The sequence below is a fragment of the Otolemur garnettii genome, unplaced genomic scaffold (assembly GCF_000181295.1).
Source record: "Otolemur garnettii isolate 467f Iridium unplaced genomic scaffold, OtoGar3 scaffold00089, whole genome shotgun sequence".
Classification (NCBI taxonomy): domain Eukaryota; kingdom Metazoa; phylum Chordata; class Mammalia; order Primates; family Galagidae; genus Otolemur; species Otolemur garnettii.
The window spans coordinates 1963142-1977594 of record NW_003852484.1 but is presented as its reverse complement, the minus strand read 5'-3'; the positions used below and the strand labels follow the sequence as shown (position 1 = coordinate 1977594).

Sequence of the window (14453 nt, the reverse complement as noted above, 5' to 3'; positions counted from 1 at the left end):
GGAGGTTGCTGTGAGCTGTAATGCCACAGCACTCTACCCAGGGGGACAGCTTGAGGCTCTGTCTCAAAAAAAAAAAAAAAAATAGATGAGGGCCAGACATGGTGGCTCATACCTATAACCCTAGCACTCTGGGAGGCTGAGGCAGGTGGATCACTAGAGCTCTGGAGTTTAAGACTAGCCTGAGCTAGAGTGAGACTCCTTCTCTATTAAAAATAGAAAAACTAGCAGGACGTTGTGGTGGGCACCTGTAGTCTCAGCTACTCAGGAAGCCGGGGCAAGAGGATAACTTTAGCCCAAGAGTTTGAGGTTGCTGTGAGCTATGATGCCAGGGCACTCTACCCAGGGCGACAGAGTGAAACTCTGTATCAAAAATAAATAAATAATAAATAAAAATAGTCAAGAATTGAAATCATTTTCTTTCTATAACAAAGTTATAGGCACAGAGATGATGAGTGAATAATACGTCTGTAAAGGTCAAAGTAGTCAGCTCTTTCCTGTGGCTATTAGTCACGAATGATCTTATGTAATTACTATAAATATTCCACATCCTATAACCATGGCTCTTCTGTACTCTAATAAAATGCTTTAAAAAGAAACATAAGGAAAGCAGCCTAAAGGAAGCAGGATATAAATCAGATCTTGAGGCTGGGAAGGAGAAAGGAAGGAAGAAGTTCTTTAAGTAGGCATAGCCTTAGGAGAAGGGAGCAGGGAGGTGGGCGGGAGGAGCGAGGGTGCTGGGAAGCCGGCAGGGAGCGCTGACGGCACAACAGAGATGGGGCCTTAGAGGAAGCTCCGGCCAGATCCTAGGGGCTCGACTGGCAAGACCCCTGAAGTCTCAGACACTACACCACCTTGGTTCCCCGCAGGGGGCCAAACACTTCTTGATCACCCAGCATGTGGCAGGCATCAGCACTGTGCTACTCCTAGGGCACAAAGATAAAAAGAAGCAGGCACTCCATCCAAGGTACCAGACGGGACATGTGAAAGGGGTGGCATTGTGCCGTGTGAGGAATACTAGTTTTAGGGCCAAAAGAACTGTCTCCACTATTTACTGGTATAACCTAGGCAAGTTCTGTAATCACTCTGAGCCCCTGGCTTCCTCCCCTCAAAACCACCTGTTGGGAAGAGAAAATGACTACGATTTTATGCTTGGCCCCAGCAAGCCATTAACATACACACTATCCTACTCTGACCCCTTCCTAACCTGAGTCCTCGGGAAGATGAAATGTTTTTGTCATTTACCCTTTCTCCACAAAACTGATGCCAAAGCAGAGGACCTGTGGGGGTGGGGTGGGGACAGGATGAGCAGGACAGTAACTGGGATGTGTGAGATGGAAGGAGGGAGGAGAAGGAGATGGTGCCGAGAGTGAGGAGCTGGTCCCAACAGGCTTTCCAGCCTGAAGACCTTTGCATGGCAGGAGCCATCCAGGGTTCCAGGCCATGGAGCAGGTGGCACGGTCAGACTGCATGGAGGAGGACCTCTGACGCAGAAGGATGGACAAACTGGAAGGGCAAATGTCAGAAGCAGGAAGCCTGTTTTCAGGCCACTCCAAGCCTCGTCTTGACCTCCTCTCAATTCCCAGAGTATCGCTATTTACTGAATAAATTCAAGCATCTAATTATACACTGTCATGTCCTGTTGTTTTGTATGTACCTGTTTTTCTCCACAACCACCTCATTAAGATTCCTGAGGACAAAAAACAAATCAGACACTTCCTTCAAATTTCTCAAGGCACCCATCACAGTGATTGACTGCTCAGAGTTGGAAGTAAGCTGGGAAGATATTATTGGGAGGACCCTACTATGGGTTCAAGTGGAAATCAAGGAATTATTCATGCTTTCTTGGGTTGGGTTTTCTCACATGCCTTCCTCCGCTCTCCACAGCCTGGACTTAAACATGCCTTAATGAGGTATCATGAAGCCACTTCAGCCAACACTGCAACCAGCAGTCTGACCCCAAACCTCACTTGAGCTGTCCTTCTCAACAGGCACTAAGGGATTAGCTCATCTGACTCACAGCACAGGCAGGGCCCATCACCGTGTTTGCTTTTTTTCTGATAAGAATAAATTCCACAGTAGAGGGGAAGAAATCTCCAGTAATTTCAGTACTTTTCCCACCACTGCTCTTTCCACACTTGACTCCGTGGTGGGGAAAGCAGCCCATCAACACTTTAGCCACCAGCAAGGGTAGCAAAACTGCTGGGGGCATTTCAGCCAGCTGTGCATTAGTGGGGCTCTGGTCATCTATACATGGGAGCCCCTAGCCAGCCCAGAGGCCAGGCATGAACTTCAGGCAGTGATGCTGTCCTAAGCACTTCTCTTCCCACCCTACTTACATGCAGCACTGCAGAAGTCCTCATAGGCACGTGAGTGGACAATGGAGTTCCATGGCTGAGTTTCACGGCCTACCTTACTGTCCTCCCATGCAAACAGCTGCCCCTTGACCAGGCCACCCAGGCCTAGCAATGTCTTCTCACAGAAGGAGGCCCACACAGGCCTTGGGAGTGTGCTCAGAGCCATTTGATACAAAACCTGTCGATTCTGGGTGCCCAGCACACAGGGGATGGTTGGCTCCAATGGGCATACCCCTTGGGCAGACACAATCTTCCTGTTCCTTCATCCAGCTGTTCCTTCTCCATCTGATCTGTGAAGAAGGATCAGCTGGATGAAGGAACAGAGAGATTGTGGACTCAGGACAGGGGCTCTGGCTGCCCGAGTCTGAGGGTGGTACTAAGATAGAGTTTTAAGAGTTTCTGGGCTTGGCGCCTGTAGCTCAACTGGCTAAGGTGCCAGCCACATACACCTAAGGTGGCGGGTTCAAATCCAGCCCGGACCTGCCAAACAACAATGACGGCTGCAACCAAAAAATAGCCGGGTGTTGTGGAGGGCACCTGTGGTCCCAGCTACTTGGGAGGCTGAGGCAGGAGACTCGCTTGAGCCCAGGAGTTGGAGGTTGCTGTGTGCTGTGATGCCACAACACTCTACCCAGGGGGACAGCTTGAGACTCTGTCTCCAAAAAAAAAAAAAGAGTTTCTGAAAATACAATCTGCCCAAACTTTGGGCTGACAGAGCCAAAAAAAAAAAAAAAAAAAAGAAAGAAAGAAAGGAGAAGAGAGGAAAGGTGAGGAGAGGAGAGAGAAAAGACAACTAAAAGTAAAAACGGGTGGTTTAACAGTCATTGCTTCCTAAAGACATTAACCCACCACTTTACCCATATGGCCCACTTCCTCTCATAAACCCTAGGCCCTTTTGGTTTAAGTCAAATGGCCACAGTCATGGAGGAGTGAATTCCTCCAGAATGATTTAACTATAGCACCACATTCAACTCAGAAGAAAGCACCCCCATCACTGGTAAGGGTCTGAATGAGTTTTTAGTTCTCTCTGTGATAATGTCTTCTCCCCTATTTATTCCCATCATCTATAGAGATACTACCCACACATGCATCTCATTAGGCATTTATAAGTTAGAAATATCTTTTGTAAAAATTAAATAAAACAAACTTTTTTTTTTTTAAATAAAGGAATACTTCTTGTAAATTTTCCTGTGTAAGCAACTGCAGCCAATCTGGGAAAGTCTTTCAGCCTTGGGGTTTTTGTCTCTCAGCTGCTGGTCTTTGTGCTCCCTCCTGGCCTTCAACCAATCCTCAGTATGCTGGCTTGCTGCCTCTTGGTTCTAATGTGGCTGCCTGAACACCAGGCATTACATCTGCATTCAAGGCAGGAAGCAGGGGAGGGTGGAATATGAGAGCACCAGTAGTGTCTTTACTTTCTTCATTTAATCAGAAAAGCAAGCATATTCACAGAAGCTCCCTAGCTAATTTCAGCCCAGATGCATCACTAGGCTACCCTTAGCTGCAAACAAAGTGTCTACATGTGCCCGCAGCATAGAAAAGGTCAAGGGCAAAGGGGATTGGTAATGGGTGACATGTGGGCTGCCCAAAATATCTGACATGGTGAAAAAGCTCTGAAGGATGTGAGAGACTGAGACTCATAAGGATGAACGGGTTACAGTTTATAGCTTCTCAGAAAAAGGCATGAACCATAAGGGGCACCTACTGTCCCATCTTAATGTCACCCAAATCTTTTTGCTCTAAAGAGGAACTTTATTGAAAGAAGGGGTTCATTAAGTCCATCGCATAAAAATAGGCATAAAAAGGAAATAGGGTCAGAGTAGGCAAAAGTTTTCACTCCTTTTACCAATAAAAGCCAAAAGCACAGGTTTGAACCAACTTCCAAATACTAGCTCAGAACATGGTAGGAAACAAGCCTTTATAACTTTCTCACATCTGTGGTATCCACTATGCTTCTCAGCAATGAGAGGGCACCTGAGCCCCCTTTGGAAGAAGCTGAGAGGCCCCAGGACCCTTCACTGGTGGCGGCAACTTGACAAAGAAGAGGGAAGGAGAATGGCCAGAGGCGTCGAGGCAGCGGCAAGGAAGGAAGGATTCTCACCCGCTGTGATGGGGCTCAGCCTGGGCATGAGAAGAAGCTTGAAGATGCAATTTTACAAAGTTACTCACACTTTAAAAGTCATCCAGAGATTGATGCCAGGACTGGATTGGTGCTGAATAAGCATCTAGACCAGCATGTGTCCTGGGACCTGGAGGAGGGGTCAGCTACTGCAAGGTTAAGTGGCCCGGAGGACAGTGAAGGTCAGTCACATGCCCTGGAGGCAGACCACCACTGACCGTGCCCTGTGGGGAGCTGCACACTTGGAGCAGTTGGAGTCTAGGCTCATAACTAACAATTTCTGCTCAAAGCCCACATCACTCCAGGCTAACACCACCTGCCTCTCTCACTTCTCTGAGAGGACCAGGTCAGGAACATGCCCTGTGCACCTTCATCATTGGTATCAGTTTCTCTATTCTGGGATCATTCCAGGCGGCCCTTCCCTGATGCAGAGGTCTCTTCGTGCTCTCTGCTTACTACCAACACACAAGTGCCGCTCACTAGTTACAGAGCACTTTCTGTTCCAGCCTCTCCCTCTGCGTTCCTTCCTACAAGTTAGGCAGGCACTCTGTCTGTCTGAACATCTCTCTGGAATGGTCCTCCCTCTGTATGCGCTCTGCAGCAGCCGCCTCCTAGGTGTTGTGTGGAGGGGTAAGCAGTAGAGCAGCTCGATACTCACCATATGCAATATACAAAGTCAACTATCTCATCAATGTAAGAAAAATGAAATCATCACATACAAAATGCTACATTTTAAGAATACTGTGGTCAATGTGGTGAATGCATGTAAAGACTCTGTTCATTTTAAAATGGTGAAATTTAAGTTAAGTAAGGTGACAGAACTTGACATACGGAGTCCTTTCTCCCACCTCCTACTCTGGGGTACCACGTAAATGCTAATAGAACATCTAGCTGAACACTCCTTCCAGGGAAAAGTGAGAGAACAGTTACAGACAGTTCTTATTTGTCTAGATTTGAGGGCACCTATTTACACCCAAGCTGTTCTCCTCTTGCCACCAGGCCGTGTCTTCTTCTATAATTCGGTAGCATGAACTCAGAACATAACTCGTGTTAACAGCAAAATATCACAGGCCAGTCAACTTGGAGTGTTCCTTCCCAGCCCTCAAGTTTTCCAACACAGGCAAAAGCCCCCCATGAACAAAAGAGAGAAAAGCGGCATATATTCATGTTACATGAGGGTCCAAAAGAAAATCAGGACTTCTAGATCCTGCCAACTGAGGAGAAGGGTTGAGAAGGAGCAGCAGCCCACCCACCCACCCAGCACAACTCTTACCCTCCCTTCAAACTTGGCGGTGGCTCCTTCTTTGATGCAGAGGTTCCGAGGGGGCAAAATGAAGGCAGGGGCCTCGGTCAGGGGGATGGAGCCGAATCTCGAGGAATCCATACTGAGGGATGCTTTGGAAACGTGTGATGAGGCGGCCAGCTTTATATCCCCCATGGTCTGCAGAGAGGAAGAAGAGCCTGGATCAGACAGATGAAGCACACAGCTGTCTCCCCTTCAGGCACAGGCACACCCCACCTGCTGGTGTGGGTTTCATGTGAGTAGGTACCCAGCTGGGTCTGTGTCCACATGGAGCTCCTCTCTGGGAGCAAGAGTCATCCCAGACATCAGCCCCCAGGGGCTGCCTCCTCAAAACCCTACGAAGAGCTCCCCATCTTTTTACTGTTCTCTTCTTCCAGGAAAGGGGCAGCTGGGGACAAGAACAGAGAAATCGGATGGTTTTCAGAGTCTTTATAATAACTTTAAATCTGTATATAACAGTCATTAATCCTTCAGAATCAATATCTAGATGAAGTACTTGTGGTAGGAAGTAATGGCTGCTTTTTGCCTGAAATGTGTGTGCTCTCAGGCCTCAGAACACTGGGATAGGAAGGTAGTTTGGGTTAATATAGCAAAGACCTCAGACAAGGTGAGGCGAGAGCTGTGGGTGAATGAAGGGAAGGAGGTGGGCAAGGTAAGCCACCCCATCTCTGGGGAGGAAATTGTGACAAATGTTCAAAGGTCACAGGTTACCAGAGAAGGGAGGCGTTTAAGATTATCCAGGCTAAATTCTCCCTTATATGAGGTCCAAAGAAGGCAAGTCACTTGCCCCAGGAGACAGAGAAAAATGTTGGCATCATTGGCAAGAATACCCTAAGCCAGTGGTTCTCAACCTTCCTAATGCTTCGCCCCTTTAATACAGTTCCTGTGAGTCGTGACCCACAGGTTGAGAACCGCTGCTCTAAGCCCAGGCTCCTGGTCCAACACTGAGTGGGAACTAGAGACAAGATGTGGCTTGGGACTGGCTAGGTTAGCGGGAACCAAGGGGCTGATGTGAGATAACCACACAGTGACATTCTGCTCTTTTGTCAAGTTTAGTTATTCTCAACTTTAAGTGTGTTTCAGAGTTAGAAAATATCAGCATATTAAAATACCAAACTATCATTTATTGAATACCGAAAATGTTCCAGACACTGTATCAAGCACTTTGATACATTATCTCATATATTTCAGTCCTCAACAATCCCATGAAATGGGTATAGTCATTCTGCAGATGAAGGTGGTAAACTCAGACAGGTGGGGGTAACTTCCCCATTACACAGTTCGTAAGTGGCAAAAGTAGAAACTGAACCCAGATTAATCAGCCCCCAGAGCTCTTTCAGCCATGCTACACAACCTGCAGGAAAATAAATGAAAATACCCATTTTCATTTCTATTACACAGAATGGTGGTGCATCTCCCCCCAATCTTATTCCTATGAATGTAGAAAGACACATATTTTACATGGTTGAAAGCATATTATATATGTAACTGTTTCCTTTCCTTCACCCACAACTTTTCTTAAAATAAGGAGGAAAGTTGCTTTTAAGAAATCGGATTTTAAAATATTCCATCACATGTTTGTATAACTTACATAACAGTCTCCCTACTGCTGGTCATTGGATGGTTTCTGTATCTTTTATGATAATAAACCCCATGATGAGCCTATCTGTGCCTAAATCTATGTCTGAATTCCTGATGATTTCCTTAGGATGGATTCCAAAAAGTAGAATCACGACAGGTACCAATCTGAGCTCTTGGTTGCAAACAACAGAAACTGGCGGTGGTTCTCATAAATAAAGAAGGGATTTGTTGGGAAGATAGGGGCGGGGGAGAGCTTCCAAAATCCATAGAAAAGGCAGGAGAACCAGGCTGGGGAAACGGCTGCAGTTGAGAAGAGCTGGGCAGGCAGACTCGAGTCAAGGTCACGGGACGACCGCTGCCATCACCTGGAATGCATCCTCAGTACTCCTGTTTCAGGTTCCAAGTCCAGGTGGGAGTCTTACCAGGCTGGGACAGCTCTAGGTGAGGACCACATCTTATCATGAAATCCTTGGCACCCAGGCCTGGGACACACATCTGCTGGCTGAAGAGAACCCGTATTCCCAGCTTTTGCTTTCCTGTTCATTTTCTTCGGCTATCTAGTCACATGCTTAAGTCCTATGCTGTGAGTCAGGTCAACTGACATGAAACCACAGTGCTCTCTGGAACATATAATTAGCTGGTTTAAATTTAATAATACCTAATAAAAACGAAGGGATATATCTTGAAGTTCAAGTTAAAGCAACAACGTGACTAGGTTCGGCTGTAACAGGGCATATCCCTTGCTTGATAAAACCAGCTTTCTCTTTCACTGATAAGGCCATTACTTTACCAACAAAATTCCTTTCCAAATGATAAGATTCACAGGCTCACTGCAAATAGCAGCAAACACTTGTGTAGCACTCACTATACGTGGGGAGCTTTTCTAAGCATTTTACAAATAATAAATATCTTACTGATTGGAAAGGATGCTTACATTTCTGTTTGACAACCATATACGTATATTCTACTTGTCTGTAACAGCACCGAAACGTAAAGAAATAGGTTTACATAGCACACCTGTCAGTTCATAATGTCAAGCAGTTTCCTTGTCAAACTCTTCTGTCCACTAAAAGATAACACATGACAATGCATCTCTTGGAAAGTATGCTGACTTTGCTGTTTTCCAGCCATATGACAATGCTGTCAGATAGATAAGGTCATCATCCCTGCCTCACGGATTAGAAACCTGAGAAATAGAGAGATTAAGAAATTTGTCCAATGAACACTGTCCTGGTGGTGGGCACTCGGAAAGACCTGCCTTCAATATTGTAGAGTGTACCTATGTAATAAAAACCTTTGCACCTCCTTAAAATGTTGAGAGAGAGAGAGAATGCAACTTAAAAGCAAAAAAAGAAATTCATCCAAATTCATGCATTTGGGGAGCGAGAATGTCATTTGAACTCAAGCCACAGGGCCTCTTGCCTCCTGTGAACACTCAGAGTTGGCTGGAGGGAAAGGGGTCTGACGCTAGGGTAATAAAGGGGAAAGCTGAGAGATGCCACCACATACATAAAGAATTTAAGATTTTCTGTGTGTCAAAACATGCCCCGACATTAAAAATGGATGATAATGTAGGATAAATGCTTGCACAAAAACAAAGGACTAGGGTACTTTACAAAGAAGAAAGCAGCCTGACAGATACATGAGCAGAGGATGTGACTTGGACAACCACAGAGAAACCGTATTCCCAGCTTTTGCTTGTCTGATCACAGACCCATGACAATAAACAAATGAATACCGCCTCGCTCCACTAATAACCCAAGAGTGCAAATGAAGAACAAGCTATTTTTAAAAAAAAAATGAACCAAACTGACATTTAAAAAGGAAGAGAACATACAATACTGGTGAGACCATGGTGAGATGGGTTGCTCAAAGCTTCTTACAGGGAATATAAGTTGGTACAATCTTTCTTGAAAGGAATTTGGCAAAAATATTCTGAAAAAAAATCTCTTTTATCTAATCCCACATTTAGAAATATATTATTGGAAAAGAATCAAAGATACAGTCCAAAGTTTACTTATAAGAACACTAATTACATTATTTATAGAAAAAAAACTAGATACATCTTTATCAATCCAGTTAAAAATCCAATAGCAAGGGCAGCACTTATGGTTCAGTGGGTAGGCCGCCAGCCCCATATACTGAGGGTGGCAGGTTCAAACCCAGTCCTGGCCAAACTGCAACAAAAAATACCCAGGCATTGTGGCGGGCGCTTATAGTCCCAGCTACTCGGGAGGCTGAAGCAAGAGAATCGCCTAAGCCCAGGAGTTGGAGGTTGCTGTGAGCAGTGTGATGCCACGGCACTCTACCAAGGGTGATAAAGTGAGATTCTGTCTCTACAAAAACAAAAATCCAATAGCAAGAATTGGTTAAATACAGTGGAATAGTACGCAGTTATGTGAGTGCAAATTTATAAGGAAAATGATGAAATAATGGTACAAATTTGATTGACATAGAAATTTTAAATTAAAGAAACATTATGGAAAATTTCAAACATACCGAAAAATAGCAAGATGATAAAATGAGCACCACAAATATCCACCATCTACATTCAACAAGGGACATTTTGCCAGATTCATCTTGTTATGGTTTCACATGTGTTTACAGAACCACTTTAAAAGTAGTCATAATATGATTTGAATGGCAAGAATCAGGACAAGTCCATTCACTTAAAATATATCTATTGACTGTTTATTACACTATTTCATTACAATGTAATTCAAATTAAAACTACCTAATTTATTTATTGAACAGCTCCCACGTGCCAAAGCTAGGCATTAGGTATACACAACAGTAAGCAGTCATGGGGGGAGGTGTGCTTGTGCGTGCACACGTGTGTGAGATTGCGAGGTGAGTGTGGTAACAGGGTGGGGAAGGTGGGGACTCTGGGATCCCTCACAGCTGCCTAGGGCCGCACACCAGAGGGAACACTGCTCCCTGTCCTCGTCTGCTGCCCCAGGAAGAGGTGACAGAGACATGAGTATAGCCAGGACCAGGCAGAGGGCTGGGGTCAAGGGCAGAGATGACGGGGATCAGGCTTTGGTGACCCTGATGCACATCCAGGGGCACTGCTGCTTTCCATTTGTGGCCTGGCACGGCACTTCAACTCTCCTGGCCTCAGTTTCCTTTTCTGTCAGATGGAATGATAATATCAACCTCATGAGGTTGAAGAGAGGATCTGAATGACAGCAAATACAAAATACAAAGAACGGCAGAAAAGGCATTTGATCGTGGGAGCTGTTGGCATTATCTTCATTTAGTTCCCAAAGGGCAGCCAGCCTCCTCTCTGAAGACACAGCTCCTTTCACCAAGGACGGCAAGGAGTCCAGGCCAGCCCAACTTCTTCAGGCAAGGCTATCTGATTGGGATTCCCAGACGACAGCAGTGGGAGGCAGAGGCAGAGGCAGAATCTGTGAGGTGGCGGGGCGGGGGGCCTGTGTTCCTGGGGCAGCTTCCCTTTGTGCCCACACTATCAGCACCATTTAATGAGCAAGGTGCATGGGGCTGGCACTCTGTGGACACCAGTCTCATTCAGTCTGAACAGCCCTGCAAAGCAGTTCTGATTATGACTCTTTCATAAGTGGGGACACCTAGCCTCAGAAAGCTGACTATACTTGTTCAAGGTCACATAGCTAAGACGTGGAAACCAAACCAAGGTCTAATTGCAAAGTCATATCCCACTGACTTTCCGGAGGCCCCTGAAGCCCAGATGAGGCATTTTCTGTACTGAGAGATGCAACAGGCAGAAACTTGGGAGTTGCACCAAGGAAGGGGGAGTAGGCAACGTGGCTCCTCTTTCTGCTCTCAGGCCTGGTTTTGCAGGACATGAGACTCTTCTCCACCTCTGCTCTCAGGACTAGTAGTGGTGAGGTGAGGCCGAGGACCCTTCCACAAAACCTTTTGATGCAAGATCTGAGATCCATCTAAATCTCTCAAAGGCTCCAGATGCTCACATCAAAAGGAATTTGCCTGTCCTCAAGAACTTGTTAGACAGGAGTCTTTCATCCTTAGGAGAGGCTGGACTTCAGGTTACAAAAGGAACGGGCAAGTCAATATGGCAAGGAAACATCTAGCCCACTGTGCAGAGGTTCTCAGGGAGAGTTACTCAACTGTCGAGTGGACAGGACCAGAGCCAAGTCCCAAGCTGGTCAGTCACACCAAACAGCTCTGCTCACCCTCAGCCCATCGCCCTGCCCACTGCCATCATCAGCATAAACAGATTCCTACCACACAATTAATGGTTACTGGCATATTTGGAATGGTCTATCAGGAAAAAAATTAATAACAAAATAAATCAAACCAAACTATCCATTGATCCTCTCTAATCTCCCATCAAGCCTGTTGACTACATTCCAATTAAGAAAACCGGAGAGGCTTGAGATTTCTGCAATAATTTCCCTTTTGGCAGAATGATAATCAGTGGCTGGACTCAAACACACTGGCTAGGGGGTCTCATCTAATACCAGTTAAACTCATGATTATTCACTCACTTCTCTGTAAACAAGGGAAAGAAACGGGGGGGGAGGTTTTAAAAAGAACAGTGGTCCAAGAGCTGGGAGCTCCTCCCACTCGACCCCCTCAATGATTTTAGGCCAAAGCCCACCTCCAATAAGGTTTCACGAGTAACATAATTTATTCATCATTTGAAGTATCATTGAGTTAATTTGACTTTAATTTGATCAAAAGCCCTTTAAATTGTCTTTGAACCTAGAAAGGAACACTTTCAACCATAGCCAAAAGAGATTGCTACTCTGAGGCAAAAAGATTTAGAAAAAAGTAAAAAATCTGGGGTCAAGTTATATGGCAGAACAAGTTTAGAGAAGCCAGTGCCTCTTTCCTACCCAAGTATATACACTTCAGTGACTGCTGTCTTTAAATGCCTTATCAGTTTGCAGGGCATCATAGAAACACTATACCTCCCCTGCAGGGAGGGGCTCCCAAGCAGGCTCTGAAGTCTGCAAGGACCCCCCTCCAACAGCACACGTCAGTGGCTACAAAGAAACCCATGTGCGAGTGCCCCAAGCACTGAGAGCTCCACTCTCCCCACCTTAATCCTCTCTGCAATGCACTCAAATCCTGACAAATTCCCTAATTGTGCCTAGTCCAGGAGTGAGCAGCCCCTCAGCTATGCCAGGCTGACTTACTGTGATCCACCGGAGCAAAGAGGGCAGGGCCACACACCAGTGAATGGGACACACCTTACCGTGGCCTCTTCACCCGCAGCTCTCACATGAGTCAGGCCGCAAGACAGCCACACTTCACCACCGTCCTGTAGAAATTCCTGTTCAAAGGTCCAGCAGAAAATGAAAAGTGAAGGAGAGCTGGGGACGCCACAGAGCCAAAGCCCAGACCGAAAAAGTTAAGGGGCTTTTGTTCTGACTCTGCTCGCAGATGTTGCAACTTGCCTTCCTCTGGGCAGCCAACTTCACCCGGTCTGGGAGATCTGTTGTTCTCACCCGCCCAGCTGGTGTGACCTTTGAAACCTCTGGCTGCCGCTGCAATGGAGACCTAGGGGAGCCACGGTAGAAGCTCACAGGTTTTGACTTGTTTGGAGCTACAGATTCTAATCTGAGTGTGGAGCAAGCAGAGAGCTGAGCACTCGGAGGAGCTGGGCACTCTCCCAACTCCACATCTGGCCTGGAATGCCGCTCCAACCCTTGGCACATCTGGCCTGGGATTACTGCCCAGGGTGCACGAGACATTTGCCTCCTGAGACCCAGCTCTTTCTTCCTGGAGCTGAAGAAGCCCTCTTTACGATCCCCAGAGTCAGAGGTAAGCTCAGAGAGCAGGTGGACTGAGAACTCCTGTGCTGTGATTCCTGTAAGGCATCAGGCTGAGATGTGCACCAGGGCCCCACAGACTGTGTTCACATCAAGCATCAGACCCCATTGTGCCGGTCTAATGGCCCTGGAGAACCACAGCAACTGTCCTGGGAGCACACCTCTAAAGTGAGGCCCACGGAGAAAGTATTTTCAAAGTTCCAAAGGAATCGCTCATCCTGTACAGCTCACACCTGGACAGACTGTGGACAAATGAATTAGCAATGCCATCAATTAAAGCTCTTCCATCAGGACATGTCTGATTCTTGAGGAGCTGATGTTCTCCCAAGAGACCCCCTACCTCCTTTGGCCTCAGGCTCATGGCTCTTTATGCTTTTAAAAATTAGTGAGGATTCCAAAGAACTTTTGCTTGTGAGTTACAGTTACCAATATTTACTATATTAGAAATCAAAACTGGGAAATATTAATTCATTATAAAATATCAATAATAAGCCCATTATATATTAATATAACTTTTTTTTTTTTTGAGACAGAGTGTCTCTGTTGCCCCTGGTTGAGTGTGGTGGCATCATAGCTCACAGCAACCTCAAACTCCTGGGTTCAAGCAATCTTCTTGCCTCAGCTTTCTGAGGAGCCGGGACTATAGGCATGTGCCACTATTCCCAGCTAGTTTTGTTTTTTTTCCATTTTTAGTAGAGATGGGATCTTGCTCTTACTCAGGCTGATCTTGAACCCCTCAGCTCAGGTAATCCACCCACCTCAGCCTCTCAAAGTGCTAGGATTATAGGCATAAGCCACTGCACCTGGCCTGTTAACATAACTTTTTTTTTTGAGGTAGGGTCTTACTATGTCGCCCTTGGTAGGGTGCAATGGCATCGCAGCTCACAGCAACCTCAAACTCTTGGGCTTCAGTGATTTTCTTTCCTCAGCCTCCCAAGTAACTGGGACTACAGTTACCTGCCACAACACCCAACTACTTTTTCTTGTTGTTGCAGTTGTCATTGTTTAGCAGGCCTGGGCCACGTTTGAACCCACCTGCCTCAGTGTATGTGGCCCTAACCACTGAGCTATGGGTGCCAAGCCAACATAACTTTTTAAGAAAAACAATGTATTTTCCAAAAGAAATAATAGTATAATAAGAAGAGTTGTAGTTCACTTTTGTAAATTTCTTTAATGTCTGGCTTAAGACAGCTAAATTTCAATACTTACTTTTGCATCTAGTCCATGTGACATCATAGTATTTAACACCTGCTAGAAAACTCTACTGTACACTTGAGAGAGAATGAGAGTGAAGGAAAGCAAATGATATCTTCCTACAT

At 45.9% G+C, this 14453-nt stretch overlaps 1 protein-coding gene across 4 annotated transcripts in view; it reads right to left on the bottom strand.

The window, feature by feature from the left end:
* Positions 1–14453, bottom strand: part of MYLK (myosin light chain kinase) — a 217966-nt gene that overhangs the window by 181567 nt on the left and 21946 nt on the right. Inside the window, exons 1-2 of one of the 4 annotated variants that reach the window (XM_023516280.1) lie at positions 12553–13603; positions 5744–5911 (exon numbers count right to left, since the gene is read on the bottom strand). In XM_023516280.1, the coding sequence (XP_023372048.1) occupies positions 5744–5908 (165 nt within the window). In that variant the 5' untranslated portion in view covers positions 5909–5911; positions 12553–13603. The other 3 variants (XM_023516279.1, XM_023516281.1, XM_023516282.1) reach the window with 3 other exon arrangements.